This window comes from Cervus elaphus, chromosome 25 (genome assembly GCF_910594005.1).
Source record: "Cervus elaphus chromosome 25, mCerEla1.1, whole genome shotgun sequence".
Lineage (NCBI taxonomy): Eukaryota > Metazoa > Chordata > Mammalia > Artiodactyla > Cervidae > Cervus > Cervus elaphus.
This window is the reverse complement of record NC_057839.1, coordinates 59622515-59637141: the sequence shown is the minus strand read 5'-3', so window position 1 is coordinate 59637141 and position 14627 is coordinate 59622515. Positions and strand designations below refer to the sequence as shown.

General features: G+C 42.1%; 1 protein-coding gene across 1 annotated transcript in view; it reads right to left on the bottom strand.

Moving 5' to 3' along the window:
- Nucleotides 1-14627, bottom strand: part of DNAH5 (dynein axonemal heavy chain 5) — a 324549-nt gene that overhangs the window by 202323 nt on the left and 107599 nt on the right. Inside the window, exons 16-21 of the mRNA XM_043887792.1 lie at nucleotides 12848-13019; nucleotides 10069-10214; nucleotides 4329-4494; nucleotides 3184-3423; nucleotides 1373-1563; nucleotides 1197-1284 (exon numbers count right to left, since the gene is read on the bottom strand). Of these exons, the coding sequence (XP_043743727.1) occupies nucleotides 1197-1284; nucleotides 1373-1563; nucleotides 3184-3423; nucleotides 4329-4494; nucleotides 10069-10214; nucleotides 12848-13019 (1003 nt within the window). The remainder of the gene's footprint in view (nucleotides 1-1196; nucleotides 1285-1372; nucleotides 1564-3183; nucleotides 3424-4328; nucleotides 4495-10068; nucleotides 10215-12847; nucleotides 13020-14627) is intronic.

The window sequence follows — 14627 nt, the reverse complement described above, 5'->3', positions numbered from 1 at the left end:
GTCCATATAGTCAAAGCTATGGCTTTTCCAATAGTTATGTACGGATGTGAGAGTGGGACCATAAAGAATGCTGGGCATCAAATCATTGATGCTTTCGAATTGTGGTGCTGGAGAAGACTCCTGTGGGACCGCAAGATCAAACCAGTCGGTCCTAAAGGAAAACAACCCTGACTATTCATTGGAAGGACTGATGCTGAAGCTGAAGCTCCAATACTTTGGCCACCTGATATGAAGACCCGACTCACTGGAAAAGACCCTGATGCTGGGAACGATTGAGGGCAGGAGGAGAAGGGGATGACAGAGGGTGAGATGGTTGGATGGCATCGCCAACTCAATGGACATGAGTTTGAGCAAACTCTGGGAAATGGTGAAGGACAGGGAAGCCTGGCGTGCTGCAGTCTGTGGGGTCACAAAGAGTCGGACACAACTTAGCAACTGAACAACAACAGCATAAATGAAAATCATGACATATACAGCAAAAATCACATCATCTTAGCAAAACAGGACACATAATGGGTCAAAATACAAAAGATCTCTTAAACCAGGAAATATTCATTGCGATAATGACAAGCTTTTCTTTAAACTATGAGACTAAAATCCTTCTTGTCCCCCAGTATGTCTTTGATATATACATTTAAAACACACTATTTAGGGGCTTCCCTGGTGGCTCAGTGGTAAAGAATGTGCCTGCCAGTGCAGGGGACACAGGCTCGATCCCTGGTCCAGGAAGAGCCCACAAAACATGGGACAACTAAGCCCATGCACCACAACTACTGAGTCTGTGCTCTAAAGCCCAAGAGTGGCAATGACTGAGCCCACATGCCACAGCTATTAAAGCCTGCAGGCCTAGAGCCCGTGCTCCCCAACAAGAGAAGCCACTGCTGTGAGAAGCCCGCACACCACAGTTAAAGAGGAGCCCCCACCAACTGCAACCAGAGAAAACCCAGGCCCAGCAATGAAGACCCAGTACAGCCACAACTAAATAAATAAATCTTTAAAAAGTAATATTAAACTACACTATCAAGATGATATTAAAATACATGAATCTATATTTTCCAAACATGAAATTGACTCATAGATTAATATTACAATCTGATCTGAGGACTGCACGGAGCCCTGGGGGGATGGAAATACCTTTTAGCTCAACAGGTTTTGAGTTAGAATGACTAGTCAGAAAGAACTAAAAGAACATTTACCTTGAGGTTCGTTTTCTCCCATTTCAATATCAGAATCACTGTCTTCATTATGGGGCAAGGCAGTCGGTTTTCTTTCCTGCATCTTTTTCTGCAAAGGAAAAGGAGACTTTGCAGTGCCCTGTCACCTGTAAAAGAAGCAGCGTCCACATGAAACAATTTCCTCACGCCGCACCCACCTTGGACACCGGCTCACCGCTCCACTGTCTAACCCCCTTGCTGACAGTGACGATGCACTCCACGGCTTTGTTCAGCGTATGCTGTATGTCTTCAAGGGCTGGAGCCATGCTGATGTTGGGGATGGTCAGAGTGACGCTTGCCCGGAAAATGGGCAGACCGTTCTGCTTCACTTTAGAGGCACTGTTACTGTCTGAGTTAACATAGAACAGGGAAGCTTTCACCCTTTTCATTTAAAAAGATTCTTTTTTTAATTAAAAAGATAAAATCTCATTTTTAACTAGAAAAATGAAAGCACCTAGATAAAGACATAATAGGTATATCATCAGACCATATGAATTTGCTGAACGTATGCGTGAATGAATAAAAACTAATAGAGGATCTAGTTTTGCTCAGTGGAACACAGTAGTTCAGTAGAACCCAAGCCATCTTCTGCTGATTACAATCTATGGGTACACGCTCCATAAAGGAAATTTGCTGCATGGAGTCAGCAGATTATATAATTATAGAAACTCTTACCTAAAATATTGAAGATGAGACTCTCTGAATAACAGGATGCCAGCAAATTAAATATAGAATAAGGAAGGAAGGAATAAAACACAAGACTATCAGAACAAATGCCAGCTTGGAATTTCAAATAAAATATACGTCTTTCTACCATCACTGTCATCACTGTGATATACATCAGAGTATATCACACTGGGAGCAGTTAAGGAGCAGGGACGAAATAAAGTGTAATTCACCATTTACATCCCAGGGACTTTTAAAGTTGGATATAGGTATAGTTATGGGTATATAAACATGGATATTGACTATACGGATATTGACTATATGGATATTGACATATGGATATGTATGTGTGCAACTCTATACAATTGGAAATACCTGTAATATATAAAGTTGGGGAAGACAGGAGACAATATCCAGCATATCAACAGTTGATAAGTTCAAATATTAGCCCCATGTCAAAGAAAAGGACTATCCTCCATTATGAAGTGAAATAAAACATAATAAACCAAGTTGCCAATCAAAAGTTCTTTCAATGTTTCCACTTCTTTTCATCCACTTTTAATTAACTACTAGATATGCTTTCCCTTAGGTGCCCATATTCAAAATAAATAAAAAGGTTTATTATCCTACTATTTCTTTGATTTTAATTAATTATTGTTACTTTGTTTTTATATGTTTTCAATTTAAAGGTTAGTTTCAGGATGTCTCTAGATTTGAATGATTTTTGTGGCCCATCTGGGAAACCAATTTCTGAATAGTGCTGAAGAGAGATGATGGTTTTAAGAATGAAGAAACGAGCTGGAAAGTACTAAATTGACATGAAAATAGCAAAAAAAAAAGATAATTTTCTGCTTTGGAGGTTATGACATTAATAAAATCTTTCTTTATAAGACTGGCTAATAATCTAATGATTTAACAATGAAAGTATGTTTCCAAATAGCTTTTTTTAAAGCATTTCTTCTTTTACTAGTTAAAACAATTCATTTCACATGTTTTCACTTTATTACAAAAAGAGTAAATGTGATGCTGATTACTATGTTATTAACAAAAGCTAAGTGACCTTAAGTCAATTACTTAAATTTCCTGGACTCCAGTCTTATCAGTCTTAAATGAGAGAAATGATAGTGTCTACTTTATCAAACTGCTGGGATAATCCAAGTTCATATTATATAAATGTACAAGGAGGCACTGAGGAAATGGTGAGGGTTTTGATTATTTAAATTTAACAGGAACACACACACATGCACACACAACCAGAGACCAGGCTTGGCGAGCCAAGAGGCAAACCCTGTGGGATCATTACCCCGGAAGCTCGTCATGTTGCAGAATTGAATGCGCCTGCGGATGGCCTCTAGTGTGTTCCTTGTAACTTTCAGAAGAGTATCCGTGTTTTGGTGATTGAAGTGAGAGAGCAACTCTCGGGCTCCTTCCTCTAACATCTCAATCTCTTTCTTCTTTCTTGAGATTGTCATCAAAGGAAGGAGGCCTGCCCCGGCATTAAGAGAAGAAGTCAAGGCATCAGAATTTTCTTCTTCTCTTTTTGCTGTTACAAAATGAGAGAAATTGAAAGAGATGGGGGCAGAAAGGTACCTATTGCAGTTAAAGAAGAAAATTAAGATTAATTTGTGCAATGGTAAAGAACCCGCCTGCCAACGCAGGAAACACAAAACACATAATCGATTGATTCCTGGGGTCAGGAAGACCCCCTGGAGGAGGAAACAGTAACCCACTCCAGTGTTCCTGCCTGGAGAATCCTATGGACAGAGGAGCCTGGTGGGCTACGGTCCATGATGTCGCAAAGAGTCAGATAGGACTGAGCCCGCACATACGCACATACACGCAAGTTTAATAACACTCAAAATGTCATACTTCTTATGAAATGAGGCCATCAGAGGATAGGAAGAGGACATTGGGGGAACAAGGTGGCCTGGTGGAACCTCTCATCCTTGATGTGTGGGAATAGGAGGAGAGGCAGGAAGTGTGCAAAAACAAGACAGGGCCTGGGTGCTAGGTGCTGGCTCTCTGGGTTCTCTCTTTCACCAACAACCACAAACCCTTGGAGAACAGCGCCCCTTCTCTGCCTCTCGCTGTCTTCATCTGTCCCATAAACCACTTGCTCTGGTGTAGACATACTCCAGTGGGAATTCCAACCCATAATCCATCCTACTTTACTGATAAAGTGAAAAAAAACACACACCTAAATGCAAAGAGAGCTAACAGGGCCCAATGTGAAGTACATGTTTGTAGAGCTGAACAAAAAGTAATGGAAATTAATGACATGCCATCATTCAAGTGTGCCCTGAATCCTAATTTCAGATTTATTAACGTCCTTATAAAACTGGGAGCTTCTTATTAGAGTGCAAAATTCACTGCGAAGTAGAAAATTAAATTTTGGTTTTCAGGCATGTCCTAGAAAAACAAGACCCTTTCATTATCCCCCTCTCTTACCTGAACTTTCATTTTTCCAGTCATCACTATTCACGTTGAATACTTTCTCTCTTTCTTCTTTAGATGGAGCTTCCACATCCAGCAACATATTTATTAGCTCATTGACTGCTTCCTCCACTAAAGAGCTTTTAAAGTGTAGTATCTGAGCACCATTTACACAAAGGTCCTACCAAAAAAACAGCATCATGTCATTTTTATTTATCTAGCTATTGATAGCACATCAGTAATGGTAGCAACGTGACAGGTCCAGCCTCCAGATGAGATTTTGGCCTCCAACAATGTTTGGCCACACCTCTCACACTAACCCAGGCCAGGCATCCTGTAAAGGACTGTATTAAAGATGAGAGAACCAACTGGTGAATAGATGGACCACAATTACTCTAACTTCTCCAGCAGTAGAGGAAATAAGTCCAAAAGCCATGAAGAGCCTCTCTTCCCACGAACCTTCTTCTGTTTCATATAAATCTGCTCTAGTCAGGTCCCCTTCCCTCTTCACCTTTGCCAACAATCCATTATCAACTCCTAACTAACTTTAAGTATTCTCCTCCCCTCCAACTAGATTATACATTTCTCAAGAGTGTAATAAATACAAATGAATATACTGGGGCACTTTAATCAAGACAAATAGACAGACAGGGAGATGATATAGTCAGTGATTTACCACCTAGTTAAAAAAACAAGCCCATGAAGCAACAGACTATGAGGGGGTCATGGTCTCCAGTTTCAACCCACCATGGTTCAGCTTGAGACGCTCTAATGTCCTCATGGACCCTCCACTCCAATAGCTTCAGGGTTCATTTACCTCCTCATCAACCATGACATTCACCCTTAAACCCTCTGACACTGCACACCCTCCCCTAAGGATGATGTCTCACATCAATCATTCTTTTGCCAACAGCCTTTACTCCATCAACCCCTCAGCCTTCCAGGGCCCTACTCAGGAGAAGTCCAACCCAAATGATCAGATAATCTATTATCTCTACTTGCACACACAGGTCATGGCAAGGCAGGTGCTTGGCACTGGGAATTCATGGCCTCCAAACTCAGTGCAGCTCCTAATGCTACCCAGGAATCATTCTACGTGACTCCAGTCACATATTCCTACTAGGCCCTGGAACTGCTGTGTTCTCAAATCCTTGTCCCCTCAAATCCTTGCACCATCCTCCTTGTGACCTGGCCCTGACCCCATGCCCTCATCCAGAAGACTAACCAGCATCCATCATTAATTCTCTTTCCTCTTTTTTCAGGAATACAATGTTTATCCTTCTAGTTAAGAATACGAGGGACTTTCCTGGTGGTTAAGTGGTCAAGAATCTACCTGCCAATGCAGGGGACACATGTTTGATCCCTGGTCCAGGAAGATCCCACTTGCCATGGGGCAACTAAGCCCATGTGCCACAGCTACTGAAGCCCGGGCACCTAGAGCCCGTGTGAGGCAACAAGAGAAGCCACCGCAATGAGAAGTCCACGTACCACATGAAGACCCAGCACAGTCAAAAATAAATAATAAGTAAATTAAATAAAATTTTAAAAAATAAACAACACAAGCAGCTGCTTTAAAGAAAAAAAGAAAAACCCACCATCTAAGCTCTAAGCCACACTCTCCTGCTTCCCCGGGACTGTACTTACCAACCATTCCCTTTTTCCTTCTCTTCTTGATCTCCCTCACCCAGCATACAAACATAATCAGTGAACTTCAACTCAATGTCTTTCTACCATAAGAATAAGCCCCAGGACTTTGCACTTGCCATTCCCACTGCCTGGAATGCTTTTCCCCAGAGATAGTCACATGGTTTTCTCCCTCACTTCCTGTGTTCAGATGTAATTACAGAGGTCATCCCTGACCATCGACATAAAATCACTACTCTCTTTCAGGTACTCCTTTTCTCCACTATCCTCTTAATTTTTCTCCACTGAACTTGGTATGTTGTTTGCTCACTGGCTTTTTTTGTTTGCTTGTTTTTCTACATCCTCCACTTGAAAGCGAGCATTGCAATGGCAGAGATATCACTTGTTTTGTTCACTGTTTTATTCCCAAGCTGCGTTTCACACAGAAGCTCCATAAAAAAAAAAAATTATTGAAGGAAAAAATGAATTATAAAAAGTAAATGAATTCAAGAGAAAGCATTCTTTTATATTGGTAATCATTCACTTTGGTAATCAAAATGCAAATTAAAATTAGGCTCTATGATTTTGCTACTTAAGGTAAAATTAATAATTTATAATTACTTGTAATACATTTATTGTTGTATTTTATGATAATAAATGCATTGCTCTACTATGTACCTTATTCTAACAAAAATTTTATTATAATTTACAATAATTATAATAAAGCAGTGTTTGTTGGAAGACAGTGAAATTGGTACTACTACATTGCTGATGGCATTTTAAGTTGATATCATCAGTTTGAGAAGCAATTTGGCTACAAATATTAACAGCTATTAAATGAAGACACATTTTTTTTTGGAGGAAGAAACACTCCTAAAGGGGAATAAAAAGCATGAAACGTATACATATATTCATTGTAGCTCTTGGCAAAACAGCAAAACTTTAGAAATCATCTAACTATCCAACAATAACGAAGTAAGTAAATTAGGATACATCAACTCAATAGAATATTCTGAAGGCATCCTTAAAATGGTGGCCATGTAGCAACATGAGAAATATTTTCTGAAGAAAAAGTAAGTGGGAGAAGAAAAAAAAACCATCATTACAAATCTGCAGTCTGTACAATAAGGATCACAAATGTAAATAGGCAATATACCAAATTATCACAATGGCAGTGTAATAGGTAAAAATGCTACTTTTCCCATTTTTTTTTTTAATATTTTAGAATGGAATGGCTACCCACTCCAACATTCTTGGGACTTTCCTAGTGGCTCAGACAGAAAAGAATCTGCTTGCAATGCAGGAGATCTGGGTTCAATCCCTGGGTCAGGAAGATCCCCTGGAGAAGGGAATGGAAACCCACTCCAGTATTCTTGCCTGGAGAATCCCATGGGCAGAGGTGCCTAATGGGCTACAATCCATGGGGTTGCAAAGAGTCAGACATGACTGAGCGACTTACACTTTCACTTTTAAAACTTGCTTTTAAATTTAATTCTTTTAAAATTTTGCATTTTTATAAAACAATCATAAGAACACAGGTAATATTAAAAACCATGGAGCCCAGTAATTTCTCAGATCGGGAGTACAGCAAATGAGCAAGAGAGAAGAGGTATAGTCTGGGGTCTACACACAGATAGTGAGTTTAAGAGAAAGAGGATGGAGAACTTTCTAAAATGTGAACATTTAATTTTGACTACATAAAAATTTAATATAAACTGAAGATGACTATATATGCAGAAAAAGGTTAACACAGCAGGCCCGAGATTGTTCTCCTATTAGTGAGGTGGATCTCTAGCTGGTGTCTAGGAGCCTAGATTTCAGGAAGGTTCCTACAGGCTGTAAAGAGTGCCTGTCTGTGCTCAGACTATCTGGGCAAACAGTGTGGTTTATGATGCCAACCAGCTTTCCGTCTGGGTGTCTGGAATTTTGGCGCTTGCTAGGCAGGGAGCACCTGTGTGGTGAAAAGGGAAAGGGAAAGTGAAAGTCGCTCAGTTGTGTCCGACTCTTTGCGACTCCATAGACTATACAGTCCATGCGATTCTCCAGGCCAGAATACTGGAGTGGGTAGCCTTTCCCTTCTCCAGGCGATCTTTTCAACCCAGGGATCGAACCCAGGTCTCCCACATTGCAGGCGGATTCTTTACCAGCTGAAGCACAAGGGAAGCCTACCTCTGTGATGAGACCCAGTAAATACCTTTGGCATGAAGTCTCTTAAAGGGCTTTCCTGGGCAGAAATGTTGCACACCGGTGACTGCATTTCTTTTGCTGGGGGTGAGCAGGCAGTGGCAGAGTAGGGGTTGGGGAGGGCAGGGAGAGACAGTGAGCTCTTTGTGGCCCCCAAGAGAGGGAGAAAACATAAGGAATCCCATGCGTGCATTCCTCCAAACTCTGCCTGTCTTTTCCGTTATGGTCTGACTGTGTATCCTTACTGTGTGTGTTCTCTCTTGCTCAGTTGCATCTGACCCTTTGTGACCCCATGGACTCTTTGTAGCCCACCAGGCTTCTTTGCCAATGGAATTTCCCAGGCAAGAATACTAGAGTGTGTTGCCACTTCCTTCTCCAGGGGATCTTCCCAATCCAGGGACTGAACCTGCGTCTCCTGCACTTCGGGAAGATACTTTACCACTGAGCCATCTGAGAAGCCTGTGTATCCTTATTACATCACTGTAATAAGTCTTAGCCTTTATTGCTACTAGATTCTGAGTTCCACGAGTCCTTCTAGTGGGGATGGTCTTGGGGACTCCTGACATACCATATTAAAGTCACCACTGATGCAGTTTTTATAGTCAGGATGCCCATTGGAAATGTAAATGATGCTAAAGTGACTTTCTCAAAGGGGCACTTCATGGAACACTGTTCCCAGGATCCTAATTGTGGCACAGAGAAGAAAGTGTCCCCTTTGCAAATGTTTGAGAAATAATGGGTTAAAGAGAGTTAACTAGACCCTTTCCCAGGAGACCATCCAAAGGTTTTTATTCTAAACCATTAATGTGAACAGAATCTGAAAGGGAAAGGAGTGCAGTCTTTACTCCAGGCCAACTGAACACAGACCTAGTCTTTTCCAAGCTCCCCAGCAATGGATCCAGAACCATGCACCACAGAACGCCAGTTTGGGAAACACTGCTCTATAGAAATGTCTAAAGAAGAAATTCTATCCAGAAGCTATTTAAGACAACTGTTTTATTAATGAACGTAGCTTACTAGAAGCTCTTCAGCAAAATAGCTCTATGGGCTTCCCTGGTGGCTCAGAGAGTAAAGAATCTCCCTGCAGTGTGGGAGACTTATGTTCGATCCCTGAATTGGGAAGATCCCCTGGAGAAGGAAATGGCAGCCCACTCCTATATTCTTGCCTGGAGAATCCCACTGACAGAGGAGCCTGGCTGACTACGGTCCATGGGGTCAGAAAGAATAGGACACGACTGAGTGGCTAACACTTCAAAAACTGTGGGAAAATGAGAAATGTGTTCCATGGCAATTTCTCTCTTACTGATCTGAAAAGAAATGATTTATTCTTCATGTCTACCTGACCCCTCGGGTACATTCCTCTTCATTTTCAAATTATTGTCGGAAGGCTCCTTGTTTAAAGAACATCCATCACAGACCAGTCATGGGAAGAGGAAAAAAAATGCAATTGATGTTTCCCAAAATTTCCAGTGGTCATGTATGGATGTAAGAGTTGGACTATAAAGAAAGCTGAGCACAGAAGAATTGATGCTTTTGAACTGTCGTGTTGAACAAGACTTTTGAGAGTCCCTTGGACTGCAAGGAGATCCAACCAGTCCATCCTAAAGGAGATCAGTCATGGGTGTTGAAGGACTGATGTTGAAGCTGAAACTCCAATACTTGGGCCACCTCATGCAAAGAGCTGACTCATTAGAAAAAACCCTGATGCTGGGAAAGATTAAGGGCAGGAGGAGAAGGGGGTGACAGAGGATGAGATGGCTGGATGGCATCACTGACTCTATGGACACGAGTCTGAGTAAACTCCAGGAGGCCTGGTGTGCTGCGGTTCATGGGGTCGCAAAGAGTCGGACACGACTGAGTGACTGAACTGAACTGAACTGAAAATGTCCTTTATAGAAAAATGAATCACAAAATAAAGTTTAAATAAAAGCATCAATCTTCTAATAACCTTTGTCATCTGGAGAAACTCTTCGCAGGGAACTGGCTCTTCACCGGGGAGCTGACAAAGAGGAGTGCTGCTCATGTCCTCCAGGATGGCATCAACTCGGAACTCGATCAAATCATTGACCCTGTTGAGCAGCAACTCCAGGTCCCCTTTGGAAAAAAAATAAGAGTGGATAAAAGAAATTAAGCATTTTGCCGTTGCTTTTTTTTTTAAGATTATATTTCAGCAGTAAATTCAAGATTAAAGTTGCTCCACAGAGCTGTTGCAGGAGACATAACAGACCCAGGTTTGATCCCTGGGTCGGGAAGATCCCCTGGAGGAGGGCACGGCAACCCCTCTCCAGTATTCTTGCCTGGAGAATCCCATGAACAGAGAAGCCTGGTGGGCTATGATCCATGGAGTCACAAAGATTCCATGAAGCGACTTAGAACGCATGCATAGAGCTATTTCACACTTGGTTCTCACACTGCTCTCTCTTTAACCAGTTTCCCAGCTTTCTCAGCCTGCCTAACTCTGACTCAACTTGTGGATTCAGCCTGAATGCATCTCCCCCAGGAGGCTTTCTGTGAATCTGCACATATTCATGTGGCCCCCTCCTCCTAGGCTGGCATTGACCCCTGAGCACCCCTCCATCTCAGAGGACCTTCTCCACTCCTATACTGCTATGCTTGTCTGATCATGTGTTTTATATTATTCAACCTTCAAACTGTAATGAGCCTAAAACATACCTCATTCAAACCCAAAGATCCCTTCACAGGTTGTCTCTGAACCTAGTCCCCAAAGCTACGAAGCAAAGCAAAGAGGGTAGGAGGGTTCAACCATAAGCCCCTCAATTCTCTGCTCCACCCAACCCAGTACCTATCAAATATTCTTGAGTATATTGCACCTAGTAAACAGCTGGACCCTTCTGAGTTCTAAGGTATTTGGAAGGTACAGTGGAAACCTACTAATAAGACAAGCTCTTAAAAATCTGGGCTATAAATAGACAAGGCATTACTGCAGCAGCCACAGAGAGAGAAGAAGGGAGGGAGGCAGGGATGGAGGGAGAACGTAAGGAGCTATCAGAACAGGTATGTAGAAAGTAGGTTCAGAAAAGGGTGATCCGGGAATGAGGTGATGGGGTCAAAGGATGGGGAAAGGGGTTATGGAGATAAATGAATGAAAAGGAATTGACTGTATAAAACTATCACAGTTATGACTACATATGCATATAGGTATCTAGTACAAACCCAACTCAGGGTAATACAAAAGCATAAGAAAGAGCCTGATTTTTCAAGCCCTCTGCAGTCAGTCTGGGGGGAAAGATGGAACCATTAGAAGAAATGGAAATGCAGAGTCTTTTGTCTCCGTGTAAAATAACAGGAGGTCACAAGAGGAAGTGGTCCTGTGTGGTAGAAGAGTCCAAGTGGGCTTCCTGGGAGTGGGACATATTCTGGGCTATCAAACACGTGGAGAACTGAGCCGCGAAGGGGTGAGGACACCGCGTGGGAGAGAAGGATGAACATTTCTAGTCTTCCTAGAACAACGCCTCCATCGGGCGTTAACATGCTTTCCTAGGAGGCAGCCAAGGAACTCTGGGAACTTACAGGAGCCCACTTTTGGAGACCCACTAAATACTGGCACATCAAGGGCTCTGAAAAGTCCTCCAGAAGGGAAACCTGCTTGACTTTGTTTAACGTGGATTTCCCAGAATTCTCTGAGCCTACCTCCTTCTTTGCAACATATTTGTACACATTGTGGGAAATCATAATTTATGGAATACACCACCTTACATATATTTCAAAGTGTAGTATATCCCTCTTTAGGAACAAAATATTTGCTTTAACTTTTCCCATATATCCTGCTGTTCAGCAGTCTGCTCTGTCCAAATCACATCCTTTAAATCAACATCTCAAAATATACTAACCTGTGGTATAAAAAGCTGAATGACTCTAAAGTTCCTTTAAAGCCTAATTTTAAAATAATCATAATTTTAAAAGGTAGTTAATCTCTGAGGATAAAATTAAATAGCGAATATATATGGTTTCCAGGGCTTCCCTGGTAGCTCAGCTGGTAAAGAATCCGTCTGCAATGCAGGAGACCTGGGTTCGACCCCTGGGTTGGGAAGATCCCCTGAAGGAGGGCATAGCAACCCAGTCCAGTATTCTTGCCTGGAGAATCCCATGGACAGAGGAGCCTGGCGGGCTACAGTCCATGGGGTTGCAGAGAGTTGGACACAACTGAGCAACTAAGCACAACACACACACATATGGTTTCTAGGAAACTGATGATTTCATATATTTGGTAAAATTCCTTCAGTTCAGTTCAGCCACTCAGTTATGTCTGAATCTTTGCGACCCCGTGGACTGCACCATGCCAGGCCTCCCTGTCCATCACCAACTCCTGGAGCTTGCTCAAACTCATGTCCATTGAGTGGGTGATGCCATCCAACCATCTCATCCTTTGTCCTCCCCTTCTCCTCCTGCCTTCAGTCTTTCCCAGCATCAGGGTCTTTTCCAATGAGTCAGTTCTTCGCATCATGTAACCAAAGTATTAGAGTTTCAGCTTCAGCATCAGTCCTTCCAAAGAATATTCAGGACTGATTTCCTTTAGAATGGGCTGGTTGGATCTTCTTGCAGTCCAAGGGACTCTCAAGAGTCTTCTCCAAATTCCTTAGGGAACAACTTAAGAACACACTTCTCATTTTATTATTTATATCATAATATCTATAAGAAATTAAACAATAGAATTCAAAAACTCAGTTTTTCGAATTGAAAAATAATAATCACTTAAACAGACTTACTGATCTTTGCAAAAGCATTTTTCAAGTACATCTCAATGTTCAGTGATGTCCAGGTCAGTGCAGCCAGGCCAGGCTGGAGAGCTTCATCCACTTTCGCCAAATGAGGGACCATCAGTTGCTCTATGATGGGAGGCATTTTTGACTTCACCCTCTGATATTCAGCCAGCATCATCTACAGTGAAATAGGGGTGAAATTATCAAATAATATCTCACTTTGAATGCCTATTAATATCTCATTTTTATCCAAAATGATTACTTTTATTTAGGGTCCAGCTATAGGGCTCCAATAAGCAGCCTGACAAGGAGAGCAGCCAAAACAAAACAACAGTAGAACAGACATGAAATCTCTCCATGAACACAAACTCCTCATCCAATAAAGAACACCTAAGGAGGAGAGGAAAAGAACTGAAAAGTAAGAGTTTTTCACCCCCTATTCAGCCCTGTATACAGATGTGAGAGTTGAACCAGAAAGAGGGTTGGCAGCAGAGAAATTGGTGCTTTCAAATTGTGGTGCTAGAGAACACTCATGAGAGTCCCTAGGACTGCACGGAGATCAAATGAGTCAACCCCATGGGAAATCAATCCTGAATAGTCATTGGAAGGACTGATGCTGAAGTTGAAGCACCAATCCTTTGGCCACCTGATGCGAAGTTCAATTCAGTTCAGTTGCTCAGTCATGTCCGACTCTTTGAGACCCATGAAGCGCAGCATGCCAGGCCTCCCTGTCCATCACCAACTCCCGGAGATTACCCAAACCCATATCCATTGAGTCGGTGATGCCATCCAACCAACTCATCCTCTGTCATCCCCTTCTCCTCCTGCCCTCAATCTTTCCCAGCATCAGGGTCTTTTCAAATGTGTCAGCTTTTCGCATCAGGTGGCCAAAGTATTGGAGTTTCAGCTCCAGCATCAGTCCTTCCAATGAATATTCAGGACTGATTTCCTTTAGGATGGACTGGTTGTATCTCCTTGCAGTCCACGGGACTCTCACAGTTCAAAAGCTTCAACTCTTTGGCGCTCAGCTTTCTTTATAGTCTAACTCTCACATCCATACGTGACCACTGGAAAAACCATAGCCTTGTCTAGATGGACCTTTGTTGACAAAGTAATGTGTCTGCTTTTCAATATGCTGTCTAGGTTGGTCATAACTTTCCTTCCAAGGAGTATGCATCTTTTAATTTCATGGCTACAATCACCACCTGCAGTGATTTTGGAGCCCAGAAAAATAAAGTCAGCCACTGTTTCCACTGTTTCCCCATCTATTTGCCATGAAGTGATGAGACCAGATGCCATGATCTTAGTTTTCTGAATGTTGAACTTTAAGCCAACTTTTTCACTCTTCTCTTTCACCTTCATCAAGAGGCTTTTTAGTTCCTTTTCACTTTCTGCCATAAGGGTGGTATCATCTGCATATCTGAGGTTATTCATATTTCTCCTGGCAATCTTGATTCCAGCTTGTGCTTCCTCCAGCCCAGCGTTTCTCATGATGTACTCTGCATATAAGTTAAATAAGCAAGGTGACAATATACAGCCTTGAGGTACTCCTTTTCCTACTTGGAACCAGTCTATTGTTCCATGTCCAGTTCTAACTGTTGCTTCCTGACCTGCATACAGGTTTCTCAAGAGGCAGGTCAGGTGGTCTGGTATTCCCACCTCTTTCAGAATTTTCCACAGTTTATTGTGATCCACACAGTCAAAGGCTTTGGCATAGTCAATAAAGCAGAAATAGATGTTTTTCTGGAACTCTCTAGCTTTTTCGATGATCCAGTGGATGTTGGCA